Below are 18,304 nucleotides of genomic sequence, written 5' to 3' on the forward strand. Positions count from 1 at the left end.
CAAGTAGAGTAGCCAGGTTTCCCTGCATGTCTCTGGGCTTGCCTCTGAGGTCTCCCCAGGCCCAGGTACCAGACATCTTATCTTGTTCCAAGACATGCAGAAGAGTTGGGGGAAGATGTGAATTTTGCATGCCAAAGTCATGTTGACTCCAGACTAGGGCAGGTGTGAAGAACAGCAGATGTTTTCCAGCTTCAGAGAAGATGGGGAAGGACAGAATGGTGGGATTCAAATCAGAGCTGGGTTTATTGCACTAGACTCTAAACTACTGCCACCGTCTCTGCCATGTCCACCTGTCTGGGGCATTGTGTCTCCATGGAAAGGGCAGCAGGTGCTACCTACACCCTACTTTATTTTCACTCTAGGCAGGCCCAACTCTGAAGAGATGTGAAAGGCAGGCCACTTAGGCTGGCCGACTTGGGCACCGAGTGCGAACTTCTGCCTTTCCCCTGACCTCAAACACTGATGCCAATGAGTGGCAAAGTAATGCAAAGTGCATATGCAACTACACAAATGTATGTCCTTCACTGGGAGAAGTAAGGACGTAGAGAGTATGGGTCAGGTCAGCAGCACCCAGAAGCTTTCTTCAGCTATACATCGCCCCTTCATGAAGGGATATTATTCCTCGCAGCACAAATACGTCCCAAACTTTCCCTCTACAGACCATCACCACCCAAAATGAAGCAAACCAGACCTTGGGGAGTCTTGCCTCTGTGTTCTCTCTATTTGATCAATTCCAGTTTTTCTCATAAGGCTGTTATTATTGGGGAACAGAAGTCATTCCAGGGTAACCCAGAGAGAAGTAAATGCTCAGTTCTGACTAAGAAGACTCTTTTGCTAAATTCCTGTGTCCTTGGTTTCCCATTCATCTTGGAAGAGGAAGAATGAAAATCATTCCATAATTCTGCCTCTTTTGAGCTTCTCTTCAGGTCTGACCAGCATACTTATTTCTCAGTTTAGTAACTCCTTGATGCCTTTTTTTTTCTTTCATCGCAGATTCCCTTCCAATCAATAATGTTCATATAATATTCCCCATAGCTCACATCTAATATTTTCATCTTCCTATACAAAAATCCCATTTGTGATTCCCCCATGTAATTTTATTTTTCCACCGTTCTATCACAATCTCTGCAAAATTATAATTTTTTTAACTAAATTTATAGTCTCATCTGCCTTACTACATTCTCCAAATGATGTCATTCTCTTTCAACCCCTGTAAAAAGCTCCGACTACTTCCTTTGTTCCACAGTCCCGCTGTTGTCATGTGCTTCCTTCCACTTTGAGATTTACTGAACTCTTCACATTGAGATTTTTCGGGTCCTCTTAATTATATTCTTGCAATAGGCACCAGCCACACTGCTGTTGCAATCCCCAAGTTCTACCACTAGACGCCACTCTAACTCGCCCTAAGATGGGAAGCTCAGCTATGGGGAGTCTGTTCTAGTCATTCCTCTAAGCCAGTGATCCCCAACTTTTTTGGCACCAGAGACAGGTTCCGTGAGAAGAAGTTTCCCACGGACGGGGAGCAGTGGGGACAAGAGGCAGAGCTCAAGCCGTAATGCAAGGGACGCTTCTCTTATTTGCTCACCTAGCGCTCACCTCCGGCTGTGACCCGATTCCTAATTCCTAACAGGCCCAGAGGTTGGGGACCCCCACTCTAAGCCAGCGAGTTTCAACCTTTTTCATCTTATGACACACATAAACTAATTACTAAAATTCTGTGATATACCAAAAAGTATGTTTTTTGTCACTGTGACAAAATAATAGGTATAATTTTGAAACATTCATATGGGATGGCTATTGTGTTGGCTGCTGTTATTTTTTTACTTGAAAAACTAAAGGAAAAGAGGTCATGGCCTCTTACTAGTCAGGCACTGCATGTTTTAAAACTTTTTGCGGGACACTAGTGTGCCTGCTCTAAGCCAAGAGACGTCCAACTTAAGTTCTGCCCATGTTCTCATTGTAGTCCTCTTGAGTCATTACTCCAACCTCGGTAGTGATGGGAACTGGGCTTCTCTGCCTCACAAATTCCAGAAATACAACTGCACAGCCCTGATAATTGCATTCAGAACCACTGTATGTTACCCATGACCAACAGCTGGCATGAGACCCTCCACACTGAGGTGCCCATACTTTTATCCAATTAGGAACAGCATCAGCCACCTCGGTTCAGTTACAGAAAATAAGACAAGGGCCAAACACACCCATCAACAGGTCCTCCCCTAAGAATAGACTAGAACTATACCAAGTCAGCCTCTCCTCTAGACCAAATTAATGATCAAGCTCACCATTCACAGCCAACCCCGTATCTTCCTTGGTGGTATGGTATATTGATTAACGATCCAAGCCCCACCCTTTTCTAGCCATGAGACGGGGAGCTAGGGGGTTAGGTGGAGGGGCTGGGGACAAGTTACTTCTATCAAAGAATAACTCAGATATAAATTAAAAGTGAATTCTTTTACTTATACATTGGCATGTACACATGGATCTCACTGAACAAAGAAATAGAATTTGAAATGGAAACAGGTGACAGTCTGGAAACAATAACCGTTGCTTTCTCTTGTTTTCTTCTCTTTCTCTTCTTTAAATTGAGGTACAACTGCCATATATTAGTTTCAGATGTACAACATAAGATTTGATATTTGTATATATTGCAAAATAATCATCACAGTAAGTTAATTAAAATCCATCACTACAGTTACAATATTTTTCTTGCAATAACGTTTAAGACTTACTTCTAGCGACTCTCACATCTGCCATGTGCCTTTGATACCTCCACCCATTTCTCCTCTTCCTCTCCCACATCTCAAGCAACCACCAACCTGTTCTCTGTATCCATGAACTTTTTTGTTTTTGTTTTTTTAGATTCACATATAAATGAGACCATACATGCCTTTCTTTGACTTATTTCACTTAAAATACTGCCTTTAAGGTCTATTGCGTTGTCATGAATGGCAAATTTCCTTCTTCTATATGGCTGATTAATACTCCATTGTGTACAGGGGCATGTGCCTCATACTGATCTTTTGGGCAGCAGTGGACTGAGTATACAATGGTGGTCCCGTAAGCTTCTAGTGGAACTAAAAACTTCCTATCACCTAGTGAAGTCATAGCCATCCTAATGTCATAGCACAGTGCATTACTCATGGTATAAACAAAACCACTGCCTTGCCAGTCATATAAAAATATATATAAAAGTATACATAATTAGGAATATATATAAAAGTATATACAATTATGTACAGTACATAATACTTATAGTAATACTAAATAATTGTTACTAGCTCATGTATTTACTATGCTATATATACTTTTATTAATATTTCAAAGTGTACTTTTTCTCTCTATAAAAATAAGTGTGCACCCTGACTGGTGTGGCTCAGATGGTTGGATTCCCAGTCAGAACATATGCCTGGGTTGCAGGTCCAGCTCCTGGCTGGGGTTTGTACTAGAGGCAACCGATTGATGTTTCTCTCACAATGATGTTTCTCTCCCTTTCTCCTTCCCTTCCCCTCTCTCTAAAAATAAATAGAATTTAAAAAATAAGTTCGCTGTAAACAGTATGTGGTGTTACACTAGCAGCAGCCTCACCTCGTGTTGACTGCATCTCTTGAGTGCATCATTTTCTCCTGTGCTTGCTTTAGTCTCATATTGGTTTATAAATATAGTGTTGCCTGAGTAGAGTGAAGTCTACATTAGTGTGATGTCCTAGGCCTTCACATTCACTGATTCACTCAGAGCAACTTCCAGTCTTGCAAACTCCATTCATGGTAATGGCCCTATACAGGTAAACCATTTTTTATCTTTTATATTATATTTCACAGTACTCATGTTTAGATACACAAATAGTTACACCATAATTGCCTACAGTATTCAGTATAGTAACATACTAAACAGCTTACAGCCTAGGAACAACAGTCTATACCATATAGCCTACGTGCATAGAAGGCTGTACCACCTAGGTTTGTGTAAGTACACTCAGTTATGTTAACACAGCAATGACATTGCCTAACACATTTCTCAGAATGTATCCCCTCTGTTAAATGGCACATGACTGTGTGTGTATGTGTGTATCACATTTTCTTTATTCATTCCTCCATCGATGCACACTTAGGTTGTTTCCATGCCTTGGCTGTTGTAAACAATGCTGCAGTGAACACGGGGGTGCACTCACTTTTCCAGTTAATGTTTTCTTTTCCTTTGGATAAATACCCAGAAGTGAAATTGCTGGATAATACGATAGTTCTATTCATAATTTTTTTGAGAAACTTCCACACTGTTTTCCGTAATGGCTACACCAATCTACATTCCCACCAACAGTGCACAAGTCTTCCCTCTTCTCCACATCCTTGCCAATACCTTTCCTTGTCTTTTTGATAGTAGCCATTCCAACAGGGGTGAGGTGATATCTCATTGTTTTGATTTGCATTTCCCTGGTGATGAATGATGTTGAGCACCTTTTCATGTACCTGTTGGTCATTTGTGTATCTTCTTTGGCAAGTGTTGCTTTTTTCTCCTTTTCTTGGAAAAAGCTGACTGGCTGGTGGCTATCCAGGAGGGCAGTTTGAACAGGCTGCTCTTGAGCAAACTGTGTGGGTCATCAGGAAAAGTAATTTCAGTTACTTACACATTCCCTGAGAAAGCTTGTGGTTTCTGCTGTCTGCCACTGTGTAAGAACTGTCCGTGTTCCAGTAGCTCTTCCACCTGAATACATCATGCAAGCACCATAATGAAAGCACCTCTCATAATTCTTCAGTCCCTTTTTGTGTTAGTTTGGGTCTTCTAACAAGCAGCTTTCAAGATGCGTTACAAGTATGAGAGAGTTACTGGAAGTAGTGCCTACGGAAGAGGCCACAGAAGTAGGCAGAGAAGCCCTCAGACCATGTTTCAGGTCTGATATCTGTGAAGGGAGGAAGGAGGGAGGACTGGGAGCGAAGCAAGAGCTTCAGACCACAGTGCGGCTCTGAGAAAGTCTCAGCCACTCCAACGGGGAGCTCCAAAGGCCCCTGCTTTGTGGCGGAAGCTCCCTGGAGTGAGCACGGCATTGGCTAGAACCCTGCGGCAGATCCCTGAGATAGCACAGCTGGACCACGCTGGCTGGGCACGCTCTGCACAGCAAAGGGAATCTCAGCAGCACATGTCCGTGGCAACCACATTTTTTTGGTCAAAACTCAGATTCCTGAGGCGCTATATCAGTTAGCTTTTGCTATATAACAAGCCAGCCTAAAAACATAGGGGCTCTTAGAAAATAAATATCTCTCATGCATTTGAGAGTTGGCTCTGTTGATGCTGATGATCTCCACTCAGGTGTCTGGGAGTTCGGTGGTTGTCATCTAATCTGCTGCTGGTCCTCAAGTAACATGGTTTCAGTCAATGTCATCTCATTATAAAGTTGATGAGATGCTGTTGGAACTTAACTCTTGTTTATATCACTTAGCCTATAGTAAAATTAGTTTCATCATACATCACTTTGTTTAAAGTTGCAGAACCTATGGATGCCATTGAGGACTTACTGTGGACTGGCATCCTCTAAAGCAACTAGCTCTAGCATCTAGTGTCTCTCGTCCTCTGGCGGGATAGCTTCACGTGTCCTCCTCTGACCAATGTCGTTCTGTTGGTCAAAGCAAGTCACAAGGTTGAGTCCAGTGTTAAAACACACTACAAAGTTAGGTGGCAAAGGGCAAGGATATAGCGAAGGGTGAAGATTGGCGCCATCACTGCAATCCACCTGAGGATCCATGAAGGCTTCAGTAGTCTCTTCTTCAATATCCGTGTTAAGTGTCCGCTTACGGTGACAGTGCCTGGGTAGGAGGGAGGAAGGCAAGAAATATGAGAACATTCACAAATATCAACACATTTGAAAGCCACTTTATATCCAGTTTTCACATTGGCCTCAGTCCAATCAGAAGACTATGTCCCATAAATCAATTTAGATAGAGAAACAAACTTTTTCTTGATTAATTGATTATTCTAATTTCCCTAAAGCATTTCTAATGAGCTGTATTAGCTATTGCACAGATTCTGCCTTGGCATGCCCATAAATAACTGAGGGAAAGTTTATTATCTAGAACCATTTTAGCCCTGGCTGGTGTGGCTCAGTGGACTGTGTGCTGGCCGATGGACCGAAAGCTCACTGGTTTAATTCCTGGTTCGATTCTGGTCAGGGCACGTGCCTGGGTTGCAGTCTAGGTACCTGGTTGGGTGCTTGCAAGAGGCAACTGATCAATGTTTTTATTACCATTGATGTTCTCTCCCTTTCTTTCTCCCTCCTTTCCCCTGTCCCTAAAAATGAATAAATAAAATCTTAAGAAAAACAAAATAGGATCATCTTAACCAACATGTTGACACTAGTCTCTTGGGCCTCTACAATGTAAGCTGTTTTATTTGCTACTTGGACCACTGTTAGGAATAAACATGTTTGGAAACACCAGGGAGGGTTAGAAATTCTGGTTTAAAGGTGACATCTGGTTGTAAGTTATCCTTTTGAACTATTAAGAAAATATGAGCACATGGAGGAAGGAACTCCCCTCTCTGAGCTGTGGTTTCCACATGTGGGAACAACCATACAGCCCATACAGAGGTCAAAGGCCTGCTCTGAACTGACACGGTGAGGTCCGGTTCACAGTGAGAGCTATATGTTATGAAGAGGCAGAGGGACTTTACAGTGCATCGTCCCTGAGTCACAAGCCACCACACGCTGATCTGATGAGAAAGTTCTTCCCCAACACATTAGAAAAAGCCACACACCACAAGCACACATCACACAGAATCCTGAGGACTCTCCAACATCATCCGCTGGCAATGATCCCTGAACTCCCAGAGCCAATTCCAAAATACAGGGCTAAACTTTGCTTAGTCTCTGCCCCCTTACCTTTTCCAACAGAAAATTAAAATACATCCAATTGCTATTACTCCAGTACAGACACCAATAATTACTCCAATACAGACACCAGTGGTGCACAAGCCACCTCCCTCCTCAGGTCCTGCAGAGAAAGAGGAGGCCAACATTAAGAGAAAACCAACTGGCAGTGGCCAAAGTGACCACAAAACCGCTGCTAAGATGTGTGGCTCTGTCATTTCTCTGTCAGAGATATAAGTACCAGTCCATCCTCTGCCACACCTCTTCTCATTCCTATCACGTACACCTCCACACATCAGTGTGTTTAGCACTTGCCAGAAATACACAGCAATATCAAGCACCACGTACCACATACACAAGCCATGTAGGTGTTCAAAGCTTCCACACTACTATACTGCCTTACATTATTGCTGTGTATTGAATGTCTGCATCGTTCCCCACCACCCCATCCCCAGATTCTTATGTTGAAACCCTAAGACCCAATGTGATGGGACTTCTGGGAGATCACAGTTCATAAGGGTGGAGCCCTCATGAATGAGATTAGAGATCCCTCACCCCTTCCACCATGTGAGGATAAAACAAGAAATCTGAGCCCTCACCCAACCACGCGGGCACACTGACCTCAGACTTCCAGCCTCCTGAACTGTGAGAAATAAAGCTGTTGTGTATAAGCCACCCAGTCTGTGGCGGTCTGGTACAGCGGCCCAAACAGACCGAGGCACACACAAATCACCAAGACAAACCTCTCATATCATACACACAAAGCATGTTTCATTCCATACGCCCCATGCCCCACACATAACCTGCACACATCTCTGCACACACCACAGACACATCCCTGGCCCCTCTCTCCCTCGAGGGTCCCACCAGGCACCACTTGGCACACCCAGTCAGCCCCCGCCTTCCTAACCCCTCTCAGGTCCAGGCCAATGCATTTGACCAGCGGGGTCATCCCCACCTAGGACCAGAGCCAGGACCAGAGCCAGGACCACAGAAGTCGGGATATGGGCTAATGAACGCCGCCCTACCAGCAGGAGGGGTTCGGTAGTGAGCTGTATTCCCTTGAGCTAAGGCTCTAGTGTGCCTGGGGAAAGCCCTTGGCATTTGCAAGAACTACCAACTCTGGCCTCTCCATCTTGAACACAGAACTACTGATTTAGCCTCTACCAGCCAATAGTTTGCAGAAGACCTGGAGCCTGACCAGAAGAGTTGATGGCAGAGCTGGGTCTCTGGCCCCTGATAGACCCTCATCCCCTCAGGGGACATGGACAGGATGCCACCCTCTTTCTCCCAGTAGTTTCCCACTCCAGGTTATGTAGACCACCCAGATCACTTAAGCTGCCACAAGCTAACAGCAACCCTGAGGACTACAGTCAGTACCCTCCACCCATGAGACCATCCCTAGGCTTAGGGACCTAGTCTTGACTGCTGACTCTGGGGCTGAGCTGGGCCAACCCCAGCTTTTTCTCCTCCCCCACTGGCCCCCATCTGGGCCTAGGCTAACTGCGAACCTGAGTTTTATGTTATACTCCTTCAAGGTGAAGAGTAGAGGAAATGTCTAGGAAGACGCTTACCTTTCTCAGGCAGGGTGATGTTCTTGGAGGTGGAAAAGGACATGTGTCTTGCCATACACAAGTAGGTGGTCACATTGTGTTTCAGGGAGTGCTTCAGCCTCAAATGGCTAGTGACATTAAATGTGTCGTCTTCATTCTTGATGGCAAGATCAGTGGTGATGCCCTCAGAAAACTCCAGGTACTGGGGATTCTCCTGGGTTTTTTTATACCACGTTATGCTAACATCCTTTGCATAGAACCCACTTGACTTACACAAAATATGTTGGTCATCATTATCTTTCAGTCTGGCCTGCTCCACAAACAAGTCGATGACTGGGGTAGCTGGCAGGGGAGAAAAGTCATGCTTTGAGAGTAGGTTGGGACAAGGTTATTATCAGTTCAGTGTCTGACCCAGAGCAAGCCTTCAGGAAGGGTGAGTGAAGAGAATGAGATTCTGCTTAGGCTAAGTATTCTGGGTATGTTGATCTCAGTGCCAGAAAGGTGCTGCTATGCCATGACCCCGACTCTCGTAGCCATCTCGTAGAGCAGAGTTACTTAAGCCACTTTGTGTAATACACACGTCTGAGAAACCAAAGGAAGCTTTGTTGTGGGAGAGACTGCTAATTGCTGCCCGTTCCATTCTTCAATGACACATTCAAGTTCAGGCTACATCTCCCAACTTCCACTGCAGCCCGGAGTAGCCATGTGAACTCAAGGTCTAGTAGTCTGAATAGAATCAGAAGGAGGGAGAGCAACCTCAAGAAAGTATCCTTACAGAACAAGGGTATCTTACAGAACAGGACTGTGCCCTTCTCTCCTTCTCACCTTCTTCCTTCCTGCTGAATGGCTGGAATACCATGTGATGGCTCAAGATGCAGAAGCCATTCCCAAACACAAGGTGGAAGCTACTTGTTAAGGATGGCAAAGTCGCAAGATGAAAGGACACTGGGTCCCAAATGATCACAGAACTGCTCTACCTGCCCTGGGCTGGCTACATTTTTGTGTAAGAAAAATAAACTATCTTTTAAAAAATCCCCTGTTGACTTTTGGTTTCCCCTCTGACATGTAAAGACCTTAGAAGTCATCACTCCTATCCTCCTTCAGAACAAGAAAAATTATGAGGGACATCTGAATAAACCATGGATTTTAATAAAAATGTATCAGTGTTGGTTCACTAATTGTAAAAAATACACCATACTAATGCAAGATGTTAATAATAGGAGAAGTAGTGTACAGAGGCAGGAACTCTGTGCTCTTTGCAATATTTCTGTATCTAAAACTGTTCTAAAAATCAAAGTCTATTAATTAAAAAAAATCTTTTCTCTTAGGCTTCCTGTCAAATGCAGAGGAAATGAATCCTAATATACATTCCCATCCCCAAATTAATATCTACAAACATTCAAAGTCTTAACTATAATTTTGGTGGGCTCATAGACACTGCACCCCTGTTGTAGGCCTAATTATGGCCCCCACCCCCAAATTCATATGTTGAAGTCCTAACCCCAGTCCCTCACACTGTGACTATATTTAAAGGTAGGGTCTTTACTGAGGTTGTTAAGTTAAAATGAGGTCATTAGGTTGGGCCCTAATCTAATATAACTTATGTCTTTATCAGAAAAGGAGATTAGGATACAGATACATGCACAGGGGCAGACCATGTGAAGACACAAGGAGAAGACGGATGCCTACAAGCCAAGGAGAGAGGCGGCAGAAGAACCAACCCTGCTGACACCTTGATCTCAGACTTCTAAACTCCAGAATTGTGGCAAAATAAATTTCTGTTACTTAGGCCATCCAGTCAGTGGTATTTTGTTATGGCTGCTCTAGCAAACTCATACACCCTCCCCACAAGCTCACCCACATAGTATTACCAGATCTATTCATAATAGAGGAAAGTGGAGCTCAAATTACTGTTTCAGGGATATTGTTGTTAAAAGTCTTGACTGAGCGCCTAACTCAGAACAGCACTCATACGTTGTCTTATGTAAGCCTCAGACCACTAAGAGGCAGGTATGATTTATCACCCCATTTTGTACATGGGAAAACTTAAGGTCCAAATATGTTGAATGACTGGCCCAATCACCCAGTTTGGAGGCAGCAAAGCTGGAATAGGATTTACATCTGTGGAGCCAGAGCACAGCACCTATCTCTTTTCCCAGCTACCTTTCAGAGGCCGCTCTTCAGTGAACAGTGACCGTCCAAACACTAGGTGAATTATATAATAATTACTAGGGCTATCTTTTATTGAGCACTTCTAATGGGCCAAGAAGCAGCACACTAAGCATTTTTTCTTTTTTTTTAAAAAATAATTTATTTGTTTATTTATTTTATTTTTAGGGAAAGGGGAAAGGAGAAAGAGAGAGAGAGAGGGAGAGAAACATCATTGTGTGGTTGCCTCTCACTCACGCCCCCAACTGGGGACCTGACGTGCAACCTAGTAATGTGCCCTGACTGGGAATCGAACCAGCGACACTTGGTTCGCAGGCCGATGCTCAATCCACTGAGCCATAGCAGCCAGGGCAGCATTTTTTCAATACTCTTAAGTAGGTGCTATTACTATATTTGTTTAGAGCAAAGCACATTGAGGTTCAGCGTGACTAATAACTTGTCCTAAGTTGTCCAGATGTCCTTGGAAGCCCAGGACTCAAACCCATGTCTCTCTGACTCCTTGGCCCATGCCCCAAACCTCTGCTCCAGTCAGCCCATCCACATCTCCACCCAAGCCCCATTACCATGGGAACCACAGGACATTGCCATCAGGCACTCACCCAGAACCTTCAGATTGACTGTCCCTTCGGCCTTGTTAGGGGTCTCCACCACCACACACCGGTACTCTCCTGCTTCCCCAGGCTGGACTCGAGGCAGCTGCAGCGAGGCATCCCCGCTCTCCAGCCTCTGCAGAGACACGTCGGCTCCTGATCGGCGTGAATTTCGATGTTCATCATAAAACTGAAACACCATCTCCTCCGTTTCATTGAACTGAATCTTCCGAAACCAGGTAACACCTATTATTCTGGGGTCCAGGGGTGTGGAACCATGGACCTTGCAGGTGATGTTGGCATTGTCATTCTGGTACACAGTCTGAGACTCCTCTGCCATCTCCACTCTCAAGGAACCTGTGGCAACAAGAAAACTCAGTTATGGGTTAACCTTGGGGGAAAAAACATAAGCCTGTATTTTCAAATACTACCATGTAATTGGAAATAAATTCCTTTTTTTGGAGGGCGGGCATCTCCTGGTACAGGGGCCCTTAGTTCATAACCTCTTGTTAGTCCACATAAGATCCTCCAAGTCTGTTTGTTGGTTGTTGGTTGGTTTTTTGTTTTTGTTTTTTTTTTTTGTCAAGATTGTTTTGGTTATCCTGGGTTTCTTGCATTTTCATAGAAATTTTCAAATCAGTTTATTAATTTTCCAAAGAAGTCAGCTGAGATTCTAATAGGAATTGCATTAAATCGGTAGATCAGTTTGGGGAGTACTGCCATCTTAACAATGTTGTCTTCTAATCCATGAATGTGTTTTTGGAATGTACTATGGACTGAATGTTTGTGTCCCTCCAAAATTCATAATCCTCAGTGTGATGGTATTTGAAGGCGGGGCCTTTGGGAGGTAATTAGGTCATGAGGGTGGAGCCCCCATGATGGGATTTGTGCACTAATAAGAGACAGGAGAGGGATGAAAGAAATAATTTCTCCACACCTGGGGACAGAGTAAGGTGTTCATGTACAAGCCAGGAAGAGGCCCCTTACGGGAAGCAAAACAGTCAACACCTTGATCTCGGACTTCCTAGCCTCCAGGACTGTGAGAAATAAATTTCTGTTGTTTAGGCCACTCGGTCTAAGGTATGTGTTATGGCAGCCTGAGAAGACTCAGACAAGATGTTTTTCCATATCACTTATTTAGATCTTAAATTTCTTTCAACAACAGTTTTATAGTTTTCAGAGTATAAGTTTTGTGCTTTTCTTGTTAAATTTATTCTTAAGTATTTCATTGTTTTTGATTTCATTGTTTTTATCATTTTTGTTTTCAGGTTGCTCATTGCATATTTGTAGAAATAATGTTTATTCTTTTTTATTTCTATTCCCCTCCCCCATCAGGCAACCAATCTAAGATGTTTAATATCTATATTTTTGTTCTCTTTGAGACTGTCTTGTTTTGCCCTGGTTGAGTGGGTCACTTGGTTGTAGCGTCAACTCATACAGCGAAAAGGTTGCACGTTCAATTCCCAGTCAAGGTACGTACCTAGGTAGCTGGATCAATCCCCAGTCGGGGTACATATGGGAGGCAACCGATCAATGCTTCTCTCTCATATCAATGTTTCTCTCTCTCTCTCTCTCTGTCTCCTCTTTCCTCTCTCTCTAAAACCAATGAAAATATATCCTTGGGTGAGGATATTTTTTAAAAAGTTGTCATTTTGTTTCTCAAACTTACAGAAATAGTAGGTATTAAGTTAGTCATTGTTTCTCCTCTTTTTATTAATTTTTTTTAATCCTTACCCCAGGACTTGTTTTTTTCATTGCTTTTAGAGAGGAAGGGAGAGAAACATTGATGAGAGAGAAGTATGGATCAGCTGCCTCCCCAACACGCCCAGATTGGGGATTGAACCCTCAAGCTTTCAGTTACAGGATGATGCTCCTACCAACTGGGCCACACCAGTCAGGGCGGTTTCTCCTTTTGGCACTATGCTTTCCAGACTGGTCCACACTGCTATGTGTACAGCTAGTCCTCTACTTGAAGCTGCTGCCCAGTTCTCCATGGTAAGCATTCACATCTGGCTCATCTACAGCCCCACTGATGGACACCCATATGATCTAGATTCCCACATCACCACCACCTGGCATACCCCAGCCTATTGGGGCCAGTCTAATAAATGTCAAGTGATATGTTATTATTGTTTTAACTTCTGTTCTCTGGCTAGTAATGACTTAAAATATCTCTTCATATGCCTTTCAGGCTTTTGATTTCCTGTTCAATAATTAAACAGGAACATGTCCAGCAGTGTTCCTAGAAAAAGTGAAAAGACTCCTTCGCTGTGGTTGGACCCTGAGCCACCTGCAAATTCCTAAGTGTTGCTGGAGGTTCTCTGAGGTCAGTGTGAGGGTCTTCCTCGCTTGTCTGAGGAACACTGGAATGGGCAAGAAGGAAGGGCCATGGAAAGGAAAAGGGTCTGAGTATCTGTTCTCAGCACTTGTGGCTAGGAAAGGAGGAACCTGTCCAAAATTCCTGCAGGGCAGGAAAAGGTGGGGACACCTCAACATAGAAAACTCTACAGTGAAAATGAAGGACTGCCTGAGATTCAAGGAACACAAAGAGGCCATACATGATCTGCATTTGAGCAATGAGGAGATAAGAGAGTTTGATGAGATGTCTAGGGTAGAGGATGAGGTGAAAACAACCAGACAGAAATGGGGTGGGGTAGGGGGAGTATGTGAATGCAAAAAGCTTTACAGGACCCCTTCCACCCAGGGGCCCAAGGTGACTTAGGGGTGGCTGTAGGGCACTCCAAAGGGCTTTGAAGACATTCCTTTTGTGTAGTGGCCATGGCAGGCATTTGCCAGACCCTGGAATTTAGCCTTATGCTAATATTGAGCTGACCAAAAAGTTCTTTTAGATTTTTCTCTACAATGGCTCTAGTAGTGCTTAAGTGTCTTAACTTCATTCGAAATAATTTTGTTAGCTTGCATTGTGACAGCTGTCATACCAGCCTGCGTTTAAAAAAATGTATCAAAATTGGTGAATTTTTGTGCACCCATTTTTATATTGAAGACGGAAGAAAATATGCAACATTTTCAGCATATTAGGCTTCATTATTTCAAGAAAAGTAAAAACACACACACAAAAGATTTATGCAGTGTATAGAGAAGGTGCTGTGACTGATCGAATGTGTCACAAGTGGTTTGTGATGTTTCTTGGTACTACTGACATTTGGGCCATATAAGTCTTTGCTGTGGGGCTGTCTTATGCATTGGAAGATGTTTAGCAGCTCCCCTGGCCTCTAGCAGGAATAGCCAACATACTCAGAGTATCCAAATCAATAAAGTTACTGGTGAAAATGAAAAATGTGTTCTTTTACAGAAAAAAAGCAATGGACTTTTTGGCCAACCCAATATTTCGCTTTAGTTGTCACTCTCGTTATCCAACTTCAGCCCTCTATGTTTCAGTAGATTTTCTCTTTCTTTTTTAAAAATAAAGACCTTTGTTTAAAAGGCCCTACCTTATTTGACCTACTAGTGAATGTGTTCAGCAGAGTGTTGGCAAGTAGACGAGAGCTTTGAAGGAAAGGCAGAAATGAATCCTAAGTCTTTGTAAAGATGGGAAGAAAAAAAGGCAGTAGCAGCATTTTATCCATTGCATGGAATAACGTTTATGGTGCATTGAAAAATTAAAAGAAAAACAGTTTGCAAAAGCATTTTTTTTCTAAGTGAAAAGCGAACGTTTGAATTATCACCACTCACTCTCAGTAAGGATTTCAGTTTAAAAAAAAAAAAAGACTAGATGACTCATTGATACGCAGAGTTCCAGCACCTAGGACGACGCAAGAGAAGCGCTGAAATGTACGGAACACTCAAACACGGCTCCTACAGATGCTGATGGCGTCAACACCTAATTGCTGGAGCACTGAATAACTCACATTTCACAAAGCAGAACTCGAGTCGCGGACTCCCGAAGGGGCCTAGCGACAACCACCCCCCACCTTCCCCATTTCCCACCCTCTCCCCGCCTCGCCTCGCCCTTACCCGCGATGGACGACCGCCCGAGGCACAGAAACAGAACAATCCCCGCAACGCGGCACAATATACCGGAGGCCCCCGCCTCCGTCTTCACCTCCGCAGCCATGCCTGGTTTCGGCCCGCAACCAGCAACTTTCAGTGATCGCGATTCACGCCGCCCGCGCACTGCCTCCGCACTGCCACCGCGGTTCCGCCGCTGCCGCCGCCGCGCTGCCGCCGCGCTTACGCTGAGCCTCCTCCGCCGCCGGCACCGCCGCCTCCGCCACCGCCACCGCCGCCGCCACCGCCACCGCCGCCACCGCCGCCACCGCCACCGCCGCCCGTGCAATTTCTTTGGGCGCGTAGGGAGCCCGCGGGTCAAGACAGCAGGTGAGCTTCTGTCTCACAGTCCCATCCTTGGCAGGTCCCTGGCACTGACGTCACCGACGAGGTCCAATGAGGATACAGTGGAGGTGGCGTGCTGGGGGTGGGGTGGGGGGGTCGGGCAGGAGGTTGGAGGAAGCGGGGAGTCGGAAGGGACCAGCTGAGTGGGTGTGTCGGGGCTGACCTGTAGTGTGTGGAGTCTTGACTTACTCTAGGAAATATTTCGTGCTTGATTCCCCGTGGTTTTGAAAGCACCTTTATTATAAAGGACTTAGGATATAAGAAGCAACAGGAAGGACTAAGTATTGCTCTGCTTTGGCTCCCTAGCAACTGGTAGCAAAGAAATGAGCCAAGGGAGGCTGAAGTGAGCTCACTGGAATGTCATAGAAAAGGGGGGAAGGGGAGACTTGGAGACAGGTTCAGGCATAAGCCCAGGACCGCTGCTGTTGCTGCCCACTGCTCCCGATTGCGCGTTTCATGGAGACCCTTAGAGTTCAGGAGGACGTGAAAAGGTATTGCCCGAGAAGAGGCATAGGTGTGTTCTAGAGCTAGCCCCCTGCTGGCATCCTTTGTCTTGAGGGTTTTTATCTTTCTTTTGCGGGTGAGAATCTTAGGGGAGAGGTTCAGTAGAATATTCATCAGCTCTCCAGGTGCGTTAATATGCTGATGCATCAAAATGAACGTAGAGGGGAGTTGGGATTTTTCTCTGGTCAGCTACACTGCTTTACTTTTATCTTGGGTCTTTTTGGCTCTAGGATTTTTGTTATTTGTTCCCCTGACTTCATCCTTGGGTTTGGCCAGCACAGATGGCATTAATTGGGTCTCTGTTCCCTTTCTCCCTGACCAGGGTGATTTAAACTACGTATTTATTCTTTGTTTAGGGAGGAGAGGTATAAACCGTTTGTTCTCAGATGTCCTTGGTTAGGGAAGATAAGGTCTTATATTCACTAGCTGGCTGTATATTAGTGAAATACTTTGGCCTTGTTTAATTAGCTTGTTTCAGTTTCCCCATCCCACTTACCAAGGAATTTTCCTAGCATCTTACCCATACTGCCTCATTACCATCACATGATAACTTTTAATATTTTTTTTAAAAAACCTTAATTACTTAAACCAGAAGCACTATTTATAGCTCTAGGGTGCTTGAGCACAATGCCTGAAGGCAGCCTCTGCAGCGGGACAGCTCTGCCCTGCTCCCGCTGTGCTCCGTACTGGTCTGCCTCCAGTCATCCCACAGCAACTATTTACTGAACTCTACCTGGTACAGTGCAGGTGTAATGGATTCAGGGGTGAGTAGAGCATAGCCCTTAGCCTCGAAAACCTGATCCTGACCAGTGCTGTTCAAAGTAGCTGTGACAAAGGACTCTAATGAAAATGTCCAACACATTTAGGAGTGAAATTTTTTCTCATTAAACTTTATTTCAATGGGTCTCCACTTGGCCCACAGGGACAGCACCAGTACCACCATTTTTGTCCTGCAGGGGCTTTGTCAGTTGGATGAGTAGGTGGCAGGATACAATCCAGAGCTTCAAGCAGCATGGTTCCACTGGCATTGCCACGTTTACGGATAACTTTTAAATTTGTATTTTTCAATTACAGTTTACATTCAATAGTATTCTGTATTAGTTTCAGGTGTACAGCAAAGTGGCTTGAAAATCACGTATTTTACAGAGTGCCCTCCCCTACTGCTTCAAGTACCCACCTGGCCCCATACATGCTCATCCTGATACTATTGACTACATTCCCTAGGCTGTAATCCACGTCTCTGTGGCTATTCTGCAACTACCAATTTGTCTGCTTAATCCCTTTACCTTTTTCACCAAATCCCCCAACCCCACTCCCCTCTTTATGAGTAACTTTTCATCCCTTGAACCAAGCAAGGCACATTAGCACTTGGCTCTAGTATGTCGTCACCATTCCAGCTGGAATTTGACACCAATGCTACTGTGCCAGGGTTGTAGCACATTTTCTTAATGTAGGTGCTGATTTCCTTAATGATTTCCTCATATCTCTTCTGGCTGTACGGTGGCTCAGTGGAACCCATTTTGTCAACACCAACAGTGAGTTGTTTCCCACCCAGTGAGTCAGCCAGAAGGGCATGATCACGGGTCTGCCTGTCCTTGGAGATGCTTGCTGCAAATTCATCGACACCAGCAGCAACAATCAGGACAGCACAGTCAGCCTGAGGTGTGCCTGTCATGTTTTTTACAAAGTCTCTGTGTCCTGGGACATCATGATGGCCATGTGATACTTGTTGGTCTCAAATTTCCACAGGGAGATATCAATGATGATATCAATGATGATACAGTGCTCATGTTCAGCTTTCAGTTTATCCAAGACCCAGGCATACTGGAAGGAGCCCTTCCCCTTTCAGCAACCTCCGTCTCAAATTTTTCAGTGATTCTTTTGTCAATGCCACCACATTTGTAGATAAGCGATTTCACCATATTTGGAGATCAGATGGCCAGTAGAGATAGACTTGCTGAATCTACATGTCCCATGATGAAGATACTGCAATAAGTCTTTTCCTTTCCCATTATGGCTTAGATTTAGTGGCAGTAAAGCCATTGTGAAAAAGCTAGGACTGCTATTTTGTGAAATAAAATAAAAATGAATTCTCAGAACAATGAAATCAAAAGACATAAAAATATAAGCCCCCAATTTTTATTTAAAAATTATTTCCAAAGGTATAAGTAATTTCAATTTCTATGTTGACCCCATACTGTTGGGTAACAGTGATATGTAGACCAGCATCAGTCACAGACCGTACTTTGAAAAACACTGATCTAGACACGTGAATTAGG

At 44.3% G+C, this 18,304-nt stretch overlaps 1 protein-coding gene and 1 pseudogene across 1 annotated transcript; both read right to left on the minus strand.

Moving 5' to 3' along the window:
• Positions 1 to 4,820: 4,820 nt before the first annotated feature.
• On the minus strand, positions 4,821 to 11,547 carry NCR3LG1 (natural killer cell cytotoxicity receptor 3 ligand 1). Its single transcript, XM_090267274.1, has 3 exons — positions 11,178 to 11,547; positions 8,431 to 8,751; positions 4,821 to 4,897 (listed from the first exon to the last, which is right to left on the minus strand). Exons 1-3 carry the CDS (start codon positions 11,506 to 11,508, stop codon positions 4,821 to 4,823), a joined length of 729 nt encoding a protein of 242 aa, XP_090123400.1. The 5' UTR covers positions 11,509 to 11,547.
• Positions 11,548 to 17,223: 5,676 nt separating this feature from the next.
• On the minus strand, positions 17,224 to 17,993 carry LOC150018123 (elongation factor 1-alpha 1 pseudogene; annotated as a pseudogene).
• Positions 17,994 to 18,304: the final 311 nt, after the last annotated feature.

Source organism: Furipterus horrens, unplaced genomic scaffold (assembly GCF_987537825.1).
Source record: "Furipterus horrens unplaced genomic scaffold, mFurHor1.1.pri manual_scaffold_2, whole genome shotgun sequence".
Taxonomy (NCBI): Eukaryota; Metazoa; Chordata; class Mammalia; order Chiroptera; family Furipteridae; genus Furipterus; species Furipterus horrens.

What these genes read in the sequence shown, in the direction of transcription:
- NCR3LG1 (XM_090267274.1), bottom strand. Translation starts at nt 11,508, where the DNA reads ATGGCAGAGGAGTCTCAGACTGTGTACCAGAATGACAATGCCAACATC. An exon ending in AGTCAATCTGAAGGTTCTGG is followed by an intron (nt 8,752 to 11,177) that starts GTGAGTGCCTGA and finishes CTCCCCTGCCAG; the next exon opens with CTACCCCAGTCATCGACTTG. An exon ending in CATCACCCTGCCTGAGAAAG is followed by an intron (nt 4,898 to 8,430) that starts GTAAGCGTCTTC and finishes CTCCCTTCACAG; the next exon opens with ATATCAGACCTGAAACATGG.